At 40.5% G+C, this 19295-nt stretch overlaps 1 protein-coding gene and 1 long non-coding RNA gene across 2 annotated transcripts in view; one reads left to right on the top strand and one right to left on the bottom strand.

Annotated features, from left to right (window-relative positions):
- LRP12 (LDL receptor related protein 12) overlaps positions 1 to 12400 on the bottom strand; it is a 48042-nt gene extending 35642 nt beyond the window's left edge. The window contains exons 1-2 of the mRNA XM_029959278.1: positions 12201 to 12400; positions 11954 to 12132 (exon numbers count right to left, since the gene is read on the bottom strand). Coding sequence (XP_029815138.1) covers positions 11954 to 12132; positions 12201 to 12400 — 379 coding nt within the window. The remainder of the gene's footprint in view (positions 1 to 11953; positions 12133 to 12200) is intronic.
- Positions 12401 to 14070: 1670 nt separating this feature from the next.
- LOC108640272 lies at positions 14071 to 16819 on the top strand. The gene is made up of 2 exons (XR_001921050.2): positions 14071 to 14564; positions 16232 to 16819. It is a non-coding gene; the product is annotated as an uncharacterized LOC108640272 (long non-coding RNA).
- The last annotated feature ends 2476 nt before the right edge of the window (positions 16820 to 19295 follow it).

The following is a 19295-nucleotide window of genomic DNA, read 5'->3' as shown; positions in this document are numbered from 1 at the left end:
ACTCCTTTGTCCACCCAGCTGGCAACCCCATACTACAAAAGCCACTTCAGTTGTTTAGTTTGAGCGTATTCACTGTTAACTGGAGATGTGACTACCAATTCAAGCCTTGTTTTTCATGGATTACTCAGCATATGAGCAGTTGTGCACAGCTGTATATTCCCCACAACTTCCAAACACTTTGGACTATTTCTACATTTGGCAAAAGAGTAACAGTCCCAGAAATCCAGTTAATAAGAATTTCAAGAAAAAAAAATTCTACTTGTATTCCAACATAAAGGTTTGATTGTAAATTTCTTATTACTAAGTGTAAGAGATTCCACGCAGAATACAGTAGTCCATGATAAAAATGTTCTACCTCTGCTTCCAATAAAAAGGTAGCTTGTCTGAAGGAGGTCTTTAAGTGGCAGCAGTCGATCATCACTAAACCTTTTAAAGCACTCTGCATCCATTCACTTACACAACAGCTGAAATACACAACAGACCGTGTTTCTAAAGAGCAGAAGAGGACTGGCATTTTGGGGATGAGAGGAAATCAGCTGGTAGTAGCATTTGTAAAAACAGACAAGGATAGGAGCTGGAGTTTTAAATAAAGTAGAACAGACACAGTGCTCTGAAAGTAGCCTACTTCCAGTTCCACAACAAAAACTCAGTAACTGCGTATTTCCCAGAAGGGTGCTGTTCGCATTTAAATAATTTAGGACCTCTCTTCATTCTCTATCTTCCCTCCGAGGGCCAGACTAATCTGCCTACACTGAGAATTGAGACTTCTCTGAAGAGCAGTTCAGATCAGTAAGTCACACTCCCGTTGCCTCACTTCCCTTTAATAAGTCTCTTTTCCCACACTGACTCTGCCTTAAATTAAGCCCAACCAAGACTCCCCACTTCACACTCACACAGGAACAGCATAGGATCAGAAATGTGTAGTAACAAACTCTACTCATGCACAACCATGAAACAGCTATTTATTTTCTGTGCTTCAGCTTCTACCCTGCACAGCATACTGTACAGGAATACTCTCAAGGTGAGGGTTTATTAATATATCTTAATAATTAAACCTCAGATAAAGAGCTTTTAGGTGACTACACAAAGAATATTTTAAAACAAAAGTATTCATTGAAGGTTTGTTTCCAAGCATGTCACATCAGTAGAGCAAAGTGAATTCAGACACAAGTCAGGTTTATAGTGTTCTTTTGGGATAAGCCTATTTTTAAGAAGAAAGCTCAGCACCAGCCTGGTACACAAGTGCTCTTTTACAAAGATGTCACATGTGAAGTAACAGCCAGCTAGGGAAAGAAACCCAAACAGCAGCTATTTGTTGGGATGGTCAGATTCAACCTGTACACGACTGGGGAAAAATGGTTCTTTGAAGAAAGGGAGGAAGAATGCTTTAGAAAAATAGCTAAGTGAAAAAAATATTATTTTTTATGTTAATACCATTTACCAAACTTGGCAGGCAGTTGTATTCTTTTGGATGTAGCCTCTTTTCAATAAGCATGAAAAGCATTGTTACACTTGTGCATTGATGAAAGCAGATTACATCCCTTACAATTCCTTACTGGCAACTCTGTCTAATGAATAATAATAAGTCACAGTTTAAGGGCATTGGCTTCACTGTGTGTTGGTTATTTGAGAGAGGAATAGGGTATCACTAGAAGAGGCACAGTCCTAGGAAAGAAGTATAATGGAAGTCTGGAATATTTCATGGTACCAGAGTTTTCCATTCCCCATCTTTTATTAATGGTAGATACCTAAATGACTTTTTAAAATTAGGGAGTACTTTCAAGATGATATACAAAACTGAAGAGTAAGGCTTATCTGTGATAAAGAAGCTACTGTGGAGACAATATACTTGCAAATTTTTTTCTGTTTATACTTCACCACTGATTGTTATGCACTTGACTATTTTCTTGCTCTTCCTTTCTGGATCACCTGCAGAAGTACTCAGAGGCTCAGCACTGACATTACAAGACATACACGGATTCAGTCACTATCAGTGTTGGGGCACAAAAACAGTGTGATTTCTCAAGAGATCTGTGTATTCATTCTTGAAGTATTTTAGCCAGTTCAGTTCCCAGAGGGCAACTGTTAGGCTTGCTGTGGCTAAAAGCAACAGTACAGGTGGGATTCATGTCAGACTTTGTCCTCTCAAAGCAAAACAAACTGTAAAGGTGTTGCAAATAAGTGGTTTCTTTTAAAAAAATAATCGTAATCATGCTACAACAGGTAATACACTTCACCCTATACTGCTTCAGAAAGGTTCTAAAGCTCAAATAGGTATGGGTTTCCTTTTTGAAGAGGAAAACGAGCACATTAGGTTTCAATGCACTAATTCAACTGTAAAATAAAGGAGAAAAAGTACTGATACAGCAGACATTTCACTTTTAAAAGCCAACCTGGTAACAAAATTCAGCACTTGCTCCTACAGCCTTTTTAAAGGGAGGCAGTGAATTTTAAAATAGCAAAAAATGTGACACAGCATGGTGACAAGTACAAGATCAATGTCAGACATAATGCCTACATGTTTGAATTCCTATTTATCTGCTTTTATATAATGAAGTATATCACTAATTTAAGCACACATCCTTCCTGTTAAACAGCAGATTTCCAGATATAAGGAGAAAAGCAGACCCAGGACAATGGAATCCCATAATCTGCAAAATAAATTCTGATTACATGTCTAAATAAATTAAAATATCATCAGACACTTCAAAAATACATCAAAGTACACAATATTTCAGTAGAGGCATGAAGAAGTTGCTTAATAAGAATCTGATGCCATGATCCTTACATTCATAGCAATAATTTATAAACCATATTCAAGAACTCACAAGTTTAAAGCTAGTTCAGACCTCCTTCCCATCAGAGAAACTCTTAAAAAACCCCTGTTTGATGTGATCATTTTAGCTGAATACCACACACGCCTGAGAAACTGTGCATGTTTATTTCAAATTAGGTGCTTTGAGCACTTTATTGGCTCCCAAATGTGCAGTACGGTCAGCAAGCAAGATCTCAGATTAAAAATTTAAATTCAACTTTATTTTGATCATCAATCCTTTCTGAAAGCTTTTTCATTTTATGCTGAATTCCTTCATGCCCAACACTTTAAGCAGCTCTATCTAGACTTCATTTCCACCTCCTTTGTAAAGCCACAAGATAGAGAGAGTTTGAGAAAACAGATGAAAGAAAGTCAAACGTAGACCTGTTCACTTGATTCTCACATACATCTTCCTGGCTTCCATGCTTTTAATTAAGATTTTAAGACAGATGTACGGCTGAATATTTTAAGATATTCATTCAAAAAACCACATTTAGAACACAGGATCTCTTATTCCAGCAAAACTCCTCAGGGACCACAAAGGCACCACATACAAGCTCTGCAGTTCCAACTGACAGTGGGGAAAGCAGACTGTGCTCCTCACTCAGGGCAAGAAAATAAAGGTATAGTCCTTCTCCCAAGCCTTACTGATCTTACAGTGTAGAGGCAAAAGGCCTGTACAGGCAGCACTGTCCTACATTTCCACAATGGATGAAGAAAACCAGAAAGCTACCATTGTGGACTTTAAACAAGATAGTAACATTATCACTCAGCTGTGGTATGGATTGTCATTTACATGAGAACTGTGATATCACTGAAGCTTTGTTACAGGGTGCACAGATGACAGACACAACAGATATTTTGAAATAAGGAATTGAAGTGAGACAAACTAGGGAACAGGCACTGGAGACAGCATTAGCTGGATCACCAACAAAAGGTCAGTAGTAACTGGGCTCTATAAACATGCACCTCCCAGGCACACCCTGCAATAAAGCTGCTAGAGTGCACAAGTGCCAGTATCAGCCAGAAGAGGGATCACAAAAAAGGATGTTTTTGATAAAGCCATATACTGAATCAAAAAGTGTTCAAAGTTCTCCGTTTATCCACTTACTTTGTAAAGCACAGGTAAAATGCAAGACTAATGTTTCTGTAACATCCCTCTGCCTGAGAGGAGGGCCAGAGAGCAAGACCTCAAGCAATTTCCAAGCTCTTCCTGCACTCAAACTCCTTTTCTTGCTTGCCTGTAAGAGTAACCTCTTAGACTTATTAGATGCTCACTCAGCCACCATAGCACCTTTAAAATAAAAGGCTGGTTCCCTTCCTCCCTTCTACGTGCACAGCCTCTTAAACAACAACTGCTCTCGCAGACATCCTGGCCTCCTCTTCCACTCTGAAGAACAGTTCTGCCAGCTTTAGCTGTGAACATGCCTGAACAAGATGTCTCCATCTTTCCCGCCCTGGCCACCCCAGCTCTCCAGTCTTCATGACTATCTCTAAGCATAGACAACAGTTGTACTTTAGCCATGGAACTGGTTGCTCTTTCAGCACCTTTAGATAGGAAACATGACCAGTGGGAGGTGCTCTGACAAGGGAAGCCATTTCTACTAATTACACAATCACCCCAATCCATCCCAGTCAGTACTTCCAAATGCATGTTGCTATGATCAAAAGTCATGTGTCTGATGATTTTGTCATTCATCTTCCTGACCTATCAATAGGCATCTCTCTCACATTATTTAAACTGATGTTTAGATCATGGACAGGGTATATATTCTTTTGCCATAGTTTTAAAAAAACTAACTGGGAAAAAGTTAAATATGTACTCTTCCAAGACCAGTTAAAAATATTTCCATATGGTTTAGACATACATGTTGAGTTAAATCCCTATGCACTCTCCCTGAGCACTTCTTAAGAGCAAATGGAAAATTGTAATTGCTTAGGAATATGAAGAGCAGGCTGAAGCAAATACAACAGTATTATGAATAAAACAGCACATTAACTAGGACTCTAGAATCAATCTCTCTTTGGAAATTACTCCGTTGAGCTCTATGTGCAGGAAAAAAAGGAGGGGAGGGTTAAAGTCTCCACTTAAAACCATGTGATAAGAGGAACCTATATAAGGATTTGTTTACTGCATGTGGCCTATTCACTATCTCAGTCCCAGTAACTGCAATATCCCTAACTGAAGCTTTTATTTGAGATACTCAAAATACAATTTCATAGAAGGAAAACACCCTACCAAGGTATACTAATTCATTGGATTCTAATACACTTTGTTAAGTGTAGGAAAAAAAAGTAATTAACCGATGTCTTACGAAAATTCATATACAGCTAAAATCTAGAAGTCAGAGTACATGAATATAAGTGTGTGCCTTCCTGCTACAAGGCGTATCAACAAGACTTCCATTTCCTCTTCTAAATTGCTCACCTTCAATTAGTAAAGAGTTCTTTCTAAAGGAGCAGTTCCTTGAATGAGTAGGATCAGTAAATTTTTAAGAGACATTGACTAGAACAAACTTATTTCTTAGTAAAACTGTAAAAACTAGAGGAAAAAGAAAGTGTTTTTTTTTCCATGAAAGAACTATTATCACTATTATTCTGTACTTTCAGAGGGACCTATATGTGTCTCCCAATAGGTGCATACAAAGATGGAGTAATAAACCTAAGTTACAGGACCCTCTAGAGGAATAATTTTTTTCTTAACTTTTAAACACAAGCAACTTCATTATAGACTTCCTCTACAAGTCAAAGTGTGCTCACACCGTTTGTTAGAGGACCACTCTGCTGTTTTCTGGGTCCAACACGCTTTGAAAGTCTGCTCTGGTTACCCACAGTCAGTCCCAGGGGCTTCCCCTTAGCAGAGGAAATATCTCAGAGGTCCAGAGGTAGTCATGAATTACACACAATCAGATAGGTCAAACATGCAGTTCACATCCCAATATATAGTTCAAGTGTACTTTCCACTTACAGAGAAACACAACTAGTTCACTTCCATTGCTTTGCGGAATTTCTATTTTACTAAGGGTGGGCAAGTTCAGCTTTCTTGCACAACAAAAATTTCCATAACCAACTGAAGGTATCTGGGAAAGTACTGAAAACTCACAAGATGCTTAAGTGAAAAGAAAGACCATCTTATGACAACTCAAGGTACTAAACTAAATGGTTTTGTGTGACTCCCTTCCCCCCACTTCTAAATATGGTCTACTTGCAAGATTTCTGAATTTTGGGGAGGCTCCTACTTTTGCTTGCTAACTTCCTGACTAGCTCCAAAAAGTTGTTCCTCACAAAACAGTTGAGAAAGCTATACATAAATTCCCTCATAACCTAAAATTCAGAGTATCAAATAGAACAGAAGTGAAAAAAAATCTAACAGATAGCTACTAAGCTAACGTTGACAAAAAGTCACCATCAAAGTGTTAACAATGTAGCAAAAGTTATAGTACATCCAAATTTAAAGTATCTGTCCAGAGAAATAAGTCTGACCCACAACTGAGATTACCGTTTTTTAAGTACGTGCACTGATCTGTCAATTATGCAGAATTTAGTAGTTTTAACTTAGATACAAGAATCAACACTATATATTTCAATGCAAATGTAAAGCTTCCCGTACTGAAGCATCAGTGAAGTAACAACTGCAGCAAAAAAATCAAGTGTAGGAAACAAAAAAGATCATAGTCAGCACAATACAATTCTTCAGACTATGGTATCATACAGCTGGCTATAAATCACTTTGAGCATTTATTTCTAGTGAGGGGATAAACACAAGGAATCAGATCTACAACCAATTTCCATAGTATCAAATGCACTGGTACCCAGCATTTTCTTACAGCCATGTAAACTACAGAGGTTGAATTCTGCTGACCAAAGGACACCTCAGTAACAACCAGTACTGCAAAATGTTACAGCTAGTAATTTTGAAATACATACAAGCCAAAATCATCCCAGGCTGTCAACAAATCCCACTCTTTTAATTACTGCCTAGTTAGATGTCTCAGCTGTTCCAGCATTTAACATAATCATTAACTATCTGGGACAGTATAAATGGAACACTAAAACTAGAAAATGCAGAGACATCTAAGAAAGCAAAACCACACTTTACACTGTACAAATAAAACTCATGAATTTTTAAAAAACTGTAAGGAAATTAGTGAATTATACTTAATGAGCATGGAAATAATGTCTACAACTTGGGAAACTGAGGTATATGGTAAAAGATAAAAGATGTGAGAAGGAATGTACCAAAGACATTAAGTTTAAAATTCTCAGATCTGTTAACAAACTATAAGAATGACCATAATTAAAGTTTTAGCCAGGTCAAGTATAAAATGATAATATTTAGGGCTTACTTGAAAATAATACCCATACAGTTTACATCTATTTGAGACTGAAACTGGAGTGACTAAAGTAAACAGATTCACCTGTAGGGCCTTTCCAACACTGACAGAACAGAGCTCTTCCTCTCCTAGCAATGACAGAAACAGATGAAAAAGCCATGCTAATTACACGCTTTGCTCTGATGACAGGAATGGAGTCAGATGGCTTTTGTCCTGATTCTAGTTACAAGTAGGTCTTTGCTCTTCCTATGGATGACAAAGTTCTCATTTAGTGCATAGTAACAATCACACCAACTACCTTAGATTCAATTTTCAAATTCTTTTTGCTACAAGGTTGTCTTGGATGTGGGTTTTCTTCTTCTCCCCTCAAAGGAACATTGCTTTGAATATTGTCCATATGATCTCACAGATACTTTGACTACAGACCTAATTGTGGCTCTGAACAGCCAGTTGAATATGCATGTACTTGTAGAGTTGACATATGACCAACTTACATACAGTACAAATTTCTATGCCATTAAAATTAGGACATTTTCACTTCAAGGACTACAAAACTGTTCTACTAAATTAAATGCAGTGGTTTTGTCGACAATATTATTTACAGCTTAGCAAAATAAATCTGTTCACAAAAGTGGCACTAAAGACTGCCATTCAGGAGCTTAAAATACAATAATTTATTAAGCCAAACCATTCCATTAGGACAGTCTGTTCTGACTTCAGAGTTCAACTTCTTTAGAAAATTAAATAAACTGCCTGGCAGACCTTATTTGCTTACATGATTCAGGCTATTATTTCAAACAAGGTGAATGGATCCAAAGAACTATTTATTCTTCCTCATCTCATACCATCATTAGCAAACTGACATGCAAGTAAAATTCAGGTCCTGACCAGTGAACTTTTATGACAATTTTACCTGTCTTACCTAAAACTAAATGAACAATGAATTATATATATATGTTCCTGTTATAATCTCAAATAACATCCGTTCTATGGAAACCTGGAATGATTCTAATCCGTAACCAAGTGTTTTAAAGCTTATATAAATGTAGTATTTTTTTTTAAAGGGACGAAATAATGACCGTAGCACTGCTGTCTCAGTAGTCCAACATACAACATAGTTTCCACCACAATTTTTGGGAATAATAATTTTCTGACCTCCCCCGATGTTTCTCAGCCATTAGTCCTTCAAAGGGTACTCACTAAGCCAAAACAACACTGGAGACAAGGACAATTAACACTGATCTCTATCTGCCCCCACTTCTACCCTTGAACTCTTTTAGTCTCCCTGTCCTACTACTGCAAGTATTTCTCTCTGATGCACCTTTACATCTGGCGAAGCCAGAAGCAGGGAGATTTACCTACTGTACCACTGCACTGACTACTGCCAACTGTAGAGAACTCTGTTAAAGTTTCCTGTAGTCTTCTGTTCAGTGGGAAAGAAATTCAAATTAATTATCAGGGCAACAAGTATAGTTAAGACTATAAAAAATTTGAATTTCCAGAAACCTGAAGAAGCCAAATGCCCATGCTTCTAGACTCCATTCCAAAGGAAGGTATGTCCTAGTTTTTGCAGTGTGCCACCTCAGAGATTTTTCATAGCTCAACTTGTGCTCTGGAACACCAATCCCTCCCAAACCAGTCCTCAAAATGCTGCATTACAGTACCAGTAAGATATAAACTATTATTCTGCCAAGAGTGAAATAAAAATCAAACAAAAGGGTAACATCAGAAATTCAGTTCTCTAATCTAAACTCATGTTTTAACAAGAAAACAAGTAAGATAACCATCCTTGAAGTATTTAAAAGATGTGTAGATATGTTGTTTAGGGACATGGTTTACTGACGGATTTAGTAGTGCTAGGATTACAGTTGGACTCAATGATCTTTAAGGTCTTTTCTAACCTACATGATTCTGTGATTCCAAGATTCACTTGATTTCCAATTTTTCAATCATGGAACTTTGGTTTGAAAAACACTGCCCTCAAGAACAGGACTAATTTCTCAAATTACATTTTTCCCCCTAAAAATTACTTTGCAGCACATATGATTCTGTTTTGAACTCAGATAACTGTTAGAGCCTTTGAGACAAGAATAAATATCTTCATATTTGTACCAGTACAAGCTATGCCGGGATTATGTAGAGACATATACAATCAATTATTTCTTGGATATAAAACTCTCAAGCCAACAGGAAAGTCAGAAATATAAAACAAAAAATACCATTACCCAATGCTCTACCAAGCTATAATTCTTGTTAGTCAGTGCTATTCCAATATTTCACTCATCAGTATTCCTCCTTCTCAAATTTTTATAATTATAGTCATCATCAGAAGGAAGGTTTGAAAAATTCACTAACCACAGGGAAACAGAGGAACATTCTCTGGAGAGCTCAATGCCCACATAACAACCTTGGTGAATTTAGTATTTTAATTAGTGGAAAATTCTAGATATTTTAGCTGTGCAACTGCATAATGGAAGGCAACCAAACTGATGCACCATTGCTTTTCCAAGCATGCGTTTACCTTGGGCATTGTCTACAGCATTCAAAGCCTTATCATAATGATATCTGCAAGGCTCTGCTCAGGATCAGCATCACAGTCCAGAGTTCTGCTGACAGTAATGTCTTGTTCAGACTCATGCCAATACTAAATTAGTTTAGTTTCAAGAGCTAAAAGCAGTTGTACAGGAAGGTAAAATGTTTTAATGAGGCATAGTTCCCAGTCCCACTTCCTTCTCCCAAAAGAAATACACAGGAGAAATCAAAATGAAAACTAGGGAAAGGGCAGTACTACATAGTGAATGCTTTTGACGCTCTGGCCTGGGGAGGAGAAAGTTCCTTTCCTTTGAGCAGTGAAACCAGTCAGAACTTCAGACATTTGTAACAAAAAGTGTTAGGAGAAACTAATCCCTCATGAGGATGAGGCAGTATAGCATGCTGATCAAAATCAAAAGCAGCTTGTCTTTCCTGGCAATGGCAATAAAGGATGGTGATGCATTTCTCTGCAAGGCAAAAGAAAATTATAGAGCCTTCTTGGTTGAACTTTGGAAAGTCTTGATTAAAAGTCTATCAAAAATGTTATTCAGCAAGAATTTTATTTGGCTGTTTTTTCTCTAACTAAACATTGTGCTTATGATTTAAATTTTTATAAGGGAAATACTGGCAATAACAGCTAAGTTACAGCATCACAATTTGAAACTACCTACTTAGGTCAGGTTGATGAGGGATATCACAATTATCATTTTGACTTTCTACTTTGATTCAGCAACAAGTATAATAAAGTTAGCACACAGAGTTTGTTAAAAAAAAGTTTGCACAGAAATTAAATTTCTCAAGTACATAAAGTATGCAAACACAAGAACAGCTTAATATATCCAAATGAGATTTTTGCTACCACTTTTTGCTCTACCATTAGCCAATTCCTTTATAGCTGTGCTTGCAATTTAGCTTTTCACATGAAACTCTTTTGCTTCACTTTGTATGCATTTCAAAGACTGGTCAGTACCTTCTGTTGTTCGTGCAAGTAGGTCCCCCAAAAATTAAACTTTCCCAGAGTTGCAGGTACTGGCATATCTGTAGCTCTATTTGAAGAAGCCTACCTTACTTTTCTACTCACATAAATATAAAATGGGAAATGCTCTTACAAATTTCTGTGGTATGTCTACACTTTGGATTGATTGAGTTTGGATTGATTATTGTAGCACAGGCATGTGCTGGACAAAGCACTTGGCACAGACAAATCTAAAATATCTTGATGTTCCAGACTCAAGTTTGTTTTCCTAAAGAGTAAAAGAGATTCCAATTTCAGATGCTCAATCACGTGTTAAAGGCAAAGGCATCTACTTCAGCAACTGCTGAAGCAGGGCCCACGTCGCTGTCCTGCTCAGGGCAAGGCAGTACCCAGCGCTGTGCCAAAGGCTACTTCTCCCGCCGGAGGCCCATGGACACAACCCACGCTCGACTTCATAAAACAAACACAACTCCCTGAGAAAACATGAAACGACACTCCTTGTCAAGTATCTGCGTTTTGATCTATCATGTGTTACTGGGCCACCAGCATATTGCAAAAACCAACCTCAGTACGTTGCCTAACACATTTGCACAAATATTATTCATTAGCAGCTCTGTTTAAAGACGTGTTTATGCTGGGGGATGAAATGCCATTCCGGTATGAGCTGCAGGCAGGCTGAGCCGAAGCAAAGGTCCCCGGAAGGGCTTCCAGGCCTGTGCTGATGTGTCACAAACTCATCACCCAGCGCCGGCCCCCGGCCCAGACGGGCCGCCCTGCCCCCGACACCAGGCCGGACGTGGAACATCTCCCAAGCATCCAACCCCATTATCCACAGGCAGCGACTACTCGTGACTCAGAGGATTTGGGGCTGGTTTGTTTGCGCGGCCCGGCGCCAACTCCGGAGTTCCCGGCAGCGCACATCTGCGGGAGAGCTGGGCCAAGCCCCGGAACCCCCGTCCCACTTTTGAGGACTTCCCTGAGGAGATTTCCGCCCGCCCCCACAGCTAATAAATAAATAGACAGATAGACAGATAGGTAGATAACACACAAAAACCTCTAAACCAAACAAAACAAAGCAAAAAAACCCCCGAGCGAGTCCTGGAGCAGTTAAGCTCGGAGGGGGAAACGGGGCTGTGCGCGGAGAAGGGGAAGTCTGGCGGACCCCAGCGGTGGTGCCGGCGGCCCCAGGCCCCCGCCGAGCCGCGGCCGGGAGAAAGGCCGCTTTGTTCCCCTCCCCGCGGCCGCCTCCGGCCCACGACACGGAGGCGGGCGGCGGCGTCACTGCCCGGTACTTACCACAGCAGGAGGCGACGAGGAGCAGGAGCTGCGCTGACCTCCAAGCCGGGACCCTCTGCGCTCCCCAGGGGGCATAACACCGCCCGCAGGGAGGCGGCGCGGAGCCGGACCGCCACCGCCGCGCCGCGCGACACGGAGCCGGAGCTGCGCCACAGGAGGGGCCGGCGGCCGCCTCGCCCCTTCACCCGCCGGAGCGGCCTCGGGGAAGCGCTAACGGCGCGCACGGCCGGGCCGCCCGGCTGCCCACGGAGCATGAGCCGCCCCCGCCGCCGCCGCGCCGGCCTCGGCCGCCCCCCCCGCGCCGCTTCCGCCGCCGGCTGCGCCCGCCGCGCCTGCGCACTGCCCGCACGAGCGCGTGGGGCCGCTCCCGGCAGCCGCGGCCGGGGCGGAGCGGGGCCGCCCAGACGGCGGGGGGGCCGGGGGCGGGCCGGCTCCACTCCGCCCCATGGCCGGCACAGGCACCGTCCCCCAGGTGCCTCCACCTCCTCCGCCGCCACCGCCTCCGTCTCCTTGCTCTCCGTCGCCGCAGGTTTCGGCACGGCCCGCCCCGTCCCGGCAGCCGCCACCACCAGCCGGGGCTGGGGACACGTCCAGAGCAGGGAGAGTGGATCTCCCGGCGGAGCAGCCGGAATTTCGGGCTCGCACAGGATAACCGAGTGGGTGTTTCAGTGCCCTGGCTCTCCGCCCCGAGTAGAACTGCCTGAAACCAAACCCAGTCTGTAAAGCACAGAGACACGCTGGCAGCTGGCGGCTGTTGTGCTTCTGATCTCCAAATCTGCGTTTCTGCAGTGAGACTGAAAAATTGCCGTGGGAGCGCAAAAGCGTAACTCCTATAGATGGAAAATTATGGACCTCATAGAAATTCCTTGTGACACTTCCTGTTCAATTACGATGGCTCGTCTTTCACCCTTTAATGGCACCGTTTTCCGGTTGCACAATTATCTATTGTCAAAAGCAAGTGGGATTCACAGCACAACTTCTATATTTAGCTTTAATTTTGCAGTGCCTGTTGCAGACTGTGAGAAGTGTTTATTGCCCCTGTCGTGCTAGAACCATTTGTTTGGAAAAACAGAAGTATTACAGTTCCCTAGAAAAACAAGTTACATTGGTAGGGCGCTGTAGCTGCGTCCTGAAAACAGATGTGTTGAATTGGACCAGAGTTCTTGCTCCACAAATGCTGATTGCTATGGAGAGTGCTCTATGCTATTTCTCCTCACTCCTCTCATTTTTTTCATAGAATCATAAAATCATTTAGGTTAGAAAACACTCTTAAAATCGTTGAGTTCAACCATGAACATAACAATGCCAAGTCCACTAAATCACGTCCGCAAGGGCCACATCTGTACCTCTTGTAAATACCTCCAGGAATGGTGACTCAACCACTTCCCTGGGCAGCCTGTTCCAGTGGCTGACAATCCTTTCTGTGAGGAAATGTTTCCTAATATCCAGTAACCTCCCCTGTCACAACTTGAGGGCATTTCCTTTCATTTGTTGTCCTCTGATTTATCCCACAGTTACTTCCGATTGCCCATCTATTTGGGAAGAAAGATAAGTATATTGGGAGGGTGTCTCTTTTGGAAGAGAGTAGAGGTTTATTTAAGGATAAGCATCTGGATGAAGATTCAGCATTTATAATAGTCAGAAAAGAAGGACTGTAAACCAGACAAGCATGAATGCTTTCCAGCTCTGGGGAGTTGTAGTCCAGAAACACCCTGTACTAGAGTCACTATCATTAAGTTTAACAATATTCAATGGATTAGTCTTCAGTAAATTTGTCCACTCACAGTTTGAACCTATGAGGGGTGTGACTGTTCACCTCTCCAAAGCCTCTCCAAAATCAACACTTCAAGGAAGAAGAAAACACAACCTTCATTTACATGTTTCTCATGGGTTGAGATTGGCCCCCCTCTGAGAGTCGGGGGGGGGACTCAGAGGTGATTGGGTGCCAGGGCGGTGTTCCCTGGAGAGCCAATCACCATTCATATTGTTCGCTTCTGCTCAAAATCATATATATACAGCACTGGAAGCTGTTGGCAGTCTTGGTGTTGTGCTCTTGGTGTCTGCTGCGTGTAGGTGGAGAAGGCCAGGGGGTGGCTGGGCTCCCTCTGCATCCCCTCCGGGCGGGGGGGAGAGAGGAGCCCTGCGGCCCCCCCAACTCTGCCTGGGCCGGAGTTGGAGGCAGCATTTGGAGTGTGTGCTGTGAAGGAAGAAATTCACAGCACCTGACGTAAGAGGGAGAAGGATTAGCCCTCTTCTTCCCCCTCCCCCCCCCCTGCACCTGCAGTACGCTTGGGACAGTGTATAACTGGACCAAACTCTGCCAGTGGCCAAGGCTAGGGGGCTTTTTCCCCCCTCACTGCGTTAAGACTGGTGGGAGGTGGATTTTAAGGCTCAGCATTTAAGCAGAGCCAAGTGGATGGGCTGCTGACGAAACAGCTCGGAGCTAGGGAAAGGAATCCCAGGAGAAATTGGAGACAGACCGAAGAGAGGCCCAGAGGATGTCTCTGCCGTGATCTAAATGGAGGACAGCCGAAAACCTGAGGAGGAATCAACATTCCAGGACACAGATGCTTGATAAGCTAAACTACACTGCAGCAGCCTACGAACAGAGGTATGAGACTGGGAGAGAGAGATCATACAGCAGAAATGACACAGAACTGAGGAGAAAGGACTTAAAGCTATCCTCTTGGACTTTGTGAGGAGGAAAAACTGCAACAAACAGCTGGAGCTTGGTGAGGGGGGAGTGTTCAGGCCCAGAACACTCCCACGAGAGAGACTGTGTTACATATCAGCCTTGAAAGGCTGCTCCTGGACTAAAGTTAAAGGGAGGAGCTTAAAAGGACGGATAGAAATGTAATATATATATATATATAGTTGCTTTTAGTTTGTACAGTATATTTATTTGTGTAAATAAATGTATATACTTCCCCCTTCCCCTATAGAAGCTTCTGGCCTGAAAGTTTCTCTCCAGTGTTAGGATAAATTGTGGGAAGGGGTGGGCAAGCCTGGAAATTGGATTTTGGATTTCTAATGTGGCTCAAACTGCCACAACGTTTATACAAATAATTAAAGCTTTCACAACAGCTTAGCCAACAACTTTTTTTCATTTGTTTCTACTTGCAAGACTAACCAACTTCTTCAGTGAAACCTCAGGCGCCCTTTTTTTCATGCACTGGATTCCATTCCTCTTTTTGTTTTTAATTATTAACGATGGGATACCGGAGGAATGCTCAGGAAGTCTTGTCTGGAGCTACTGAGAGAAGCATTACTGGTTATATGACGACACCACATAGAGCCTATGAACACACAGGGACTTCTAACCCTCCCACAGTAATTACAGCTGTAATGGAGAGACGTAAAATGATTCTCTTTCCATAGAGTTTTGTTGCAATACAAAAAAGACAACACTAATTATAATTTCAGATTAAATGCTATTCCAAACAACCCAAATATTTCTATTGGCGAAACTACTTTCAATCACTTGCACAAAGTAGTGGTCACCCTTTACCATGTACCCAGGTTGAGTGTTCATGGCGGAGAGCAAAGCATCAACTCCTGGCATCACAGGCTTAATTTCAACATTCTTCTCAAAGACGAGGAGTGAAGGATGATATGCAAAAGAGTCCTGTTTCAGTACTAAATGAGCTTGGCAAGCAAAAGGTGAGATACTGAAGTGATGATCTAAAGAAAAAAACCTCTGCAGGAGCAGTTTTTCTGCATATGAGATGAGCTGGATCTTGGAAGTCCAGGGAAGAGAATATGTTAGTAGTCTGGATAAGACACTCAGGATGTCAAGCACCGTCTTCTCATGTAACACCCTTAGAAACTTCACCAGATATAGCAAAGTTTCCTGAGTAAAAAGTTGTGGGGGTTTTGGTTTTTTCTTTTTTCTTTTTTTTTTTTTTGTTTGTTTTTTGGGTTTTTGTTTGTTTGTTTGTTTGTTCTTTTGTTGTTGTTGTTGTTGTTTATTTGGTTGGGTTTTTTGGTTGATTTTGTTTGTTTGTTTTCTTTTTTTTTTTGCTTCTCCTGTTGGTCTTTGCTGAGAGCTTTCTTAATCTCTTTAGTGTTTGGGGAGGAGAATATTGTTACTACTATGCCTGAATAGTACATTGTAAATCATATACATAATTTTACATACATGAAATTCTAATCATGACTGCATTTTTTGTTTGGTGGTTTTTCTTTACTCTTATCTGAAGATGACTAATAAAACTTTATTAGTAGGAATAATTTTAAAATGACACAGAAGTTGATGGCGTCTTTCTTTTGTATTTGAAGGCAGATGAAGATAAAACATCCTGAAAATGCACACATGCTTCACCTTGAACCAAACCAAGATTGTTGTAACAGTTTGTCGCTCCTCTGTCTGATGCTCAAGGCTGGCACATGAAGTTACTGAAGCAGCTTCAGCAAGAATTATCAGGCACTCAGTGACAATATCAGCATATGATTTTTTTCCTCCTGTGATATTCCTTTCAGCATTGTTTTCTTTTTAATGATCGGTTGATTATTATCACTTCAGCTTTACTTCACTGCCTGCTGCACACATTTTCTTCTTGTCATCCTTGCTCTTCTTTTTTTTCTCTTACTCATCAGTTGTCCCTTTCATCACTTCAGAGTATGCTGTTAGCAAATACCACCCACAGATTTAACAACAATTTTATGGCCCATTGTAAAACTAGTCCACATTTAATTCTTTTCTCATTATTTGTGCTCTGACCATGTGTAAAAGGGGAGACAATCTTACAGTGTCTCTCCGATGCCATGTCCTGGATGGAACCTCTGAGAATCATTTTAATACACAATGAGGATAATTTAAGATGTTGACTAGATCTCACTAAATAAAGTAACAGCATTTTTCCTTTACCAATCTCATTGTTTTCTGTCCCATAACTTCCCTTCACATGAGGTCATAAGAAATGTTACTATATTCAGTACCAGTATTTAATTTTTGGTGAGACCTCTACCACATCTGAATTTACTTGACCTGTTTTTTTGCAGAAGCCAAGTACTTACTTTATCATAAGAAGGCCATCAGTGGAATTCTAAATATTCTTATTTTGTTATATTAGTTTTCAAAATCAATTATTTATAAACATAAAGCATAAATATAGGCAGCAGAGGAGGTAAATTTCTCTTCTAGACTTGCATTTATTTTGCAGCACAACCTATGAAGACTGGGACAAAAATTACTTGTGCCACCTATTGAGTGATTTATTTTTTTTAATAAACAGTTGTTTGCTCAGCAGTTGTCTAAAGGGTGCTAGTAAACTAGATTTTTGTTCTACAGTAATTTTAATACTAGACCCCAGTTACTTCAAATCTAGAGTACCCTACATAATTTTACTTCAAAATGATGAAAGACAGTAGAAGATGTTGTCAGAAATGTCTGGATCAAGGCCATTGTGCTAAAAATACATAGCATACATCAGAATCTGCTTACATTGTGCTGCTGTACATATTAGTATTGCTTTTGCATGCTGAAGGAAATATATCAAATGTGGTAAGTCATCATTTATTTCCTTGGTGTTTATTATTAGTATCTTTGTGCGGTCTAGAGGTCAGTCAAGAGTAGGGTCCCATTTCGCTAAGGAGTGTGCAAACATAGGACATGCTGTGCATTGTGCAGTGGAAAACAGTCCAAATATAGCTCGGTTAACTGCAAATGGAATATGCCTGGAGACAGTGGCAGTGTAGCTGCATCCTTGTAGCTTGCGCCTCCAAACTAATTTTGTAGGGCATATTAGTTTAAGCACCATGCTCCACCAGCTGCTTCTGGGATTCACGTTAGTTTCTTCAAACTGCTGCAGAGCCCTTCCAGTAAGTCACTGCTTTTTTTTCCATGCTTTGTCCCCTGAGGACCTATTTGTAGGCAATTTGTAAGCTCTTTGCCTAAATCTAAACAGAATAACTGGTTCCCCAGGAGGAGAAAGGGATTTGTGTACAAACAACTTTTAAAAAGTGCCTACAAAGTTTGTTACCTCAGTTAAAAGTAATTCATATTCAAATGTAATAGTAGTAATTTTTTTAGTCATCCAAATCTGTACTGTCTCAACTCATTTATGTTCATCTGACCGTTCATATTAAATCATGAGTTGTAGTCACAGGCTCAATAGTTTATCTGACAATAACAGCACTTCTGTCATATGCTACATGAATTGCTATTGCCTAATTTTGTAGTTTTAGACATTTCTGGAAATGGTGCCCAAGATTGTTCATTTATTAAAGTACAATGCTGCTCTTCCAAGGACAGTCAAACAGAAGTAACTTCAATTTGGAATAACCAGGTAACAAAAGCGTGCCCTAATTCAGTCTACAATTACACTGTGTAACATGTGGCTTACATAAGTACCTACAACATGATAACACCACTGGTATTAAAGCTGCTTTTGTTCTTTCCTTACTGTTAACTAAAACTGCTTAACCCTTACTGTGGTGATGGGGGCCCAGACGGCAGGCAAAAATCAACAAGTATGGTGATATATTCATTCCTCTGCTTCCTTCCTGAATAACAGCCCCAGAAGTGGCTTAAGAACTGTTATATTAGCAAAATAACTGTTATTTTCCTACAAGATTTACAATGCACTTGATAAACATCAGTGGTTATCTAAAGTGGTTGAACAGTATAAGAGGATAGAAGAGAATCTAAGTCTATAGTCACACTGCATCTCAGAAGAAAATTTAGTCTTGCACTCCAATCATTAGAGACCTATGGCTGCTTTTAGCAGCTGTTCTCTTACTTTTGGATTTATCTTCTCAGAATTAAAGAACAGCATCTTCTTGTTGATACCTGGAAGAAACTTCTATCACTGAAATTCCTATTTTATTTTTACATATTACTATATAAAACATAATAAACCCATAGGAAAAGCCTGAGTCTGTAAAAACAATGTATTTATATGTGAAGGTATTTGTATAAAGCTTTCAAATATTTTTTTACTAATTATCCAATCACAGAAAGAACACAACTGTTCAGGTGATTCATGGATAGAATTAAGAAGTAAACTATTATTATATTAATTTTAGAGCAAACCCAAAGACCAAAGGGAAGAGAAAGGCAAAAACCCCTCAATATGCCAAAAGAAAGAAAAAGCCAAGACAAAAGACTTCATGATTGCAAAGAAAACAAAAAAATTTCTTCAATACTAATAGAACATTTCATGAGCAGTTTTCTAAACCTAAGAGGCTAATTAGTTAGTGTGGAAGGAGCTATTAAAAAGCCTACAGGGTTTTCTTTTGTGGATTTTTTCATTTTTAAAATTAAATTTATTTTTTCTTACACACAATTTTTGAAGCAATTATCTTTTCAAGCTCCATACTGACACTAGTAATATTCTTGATT

Source organism: Manacus vitellinus, unplaced genomic scaffold (assembly GCF_001715985.3).
Source record: "Manacus vitellinus isolate BGI_N305 unplaced genomic scaffold, ASM171598v3 scaffold_1_pilon, whole genome shotgun sequence".
Lineage (NCBI taxonomy): Eukaryota > Metazoa > Chordata > Aves > Passeriformes > Pipridae > Manacus > Manacus vitellinus.
The sequence above is the reverse complement of the archived record's forward strand: the minus strand, read 5'-3'. Positions and strand labels throughout refer to the sequence as shown.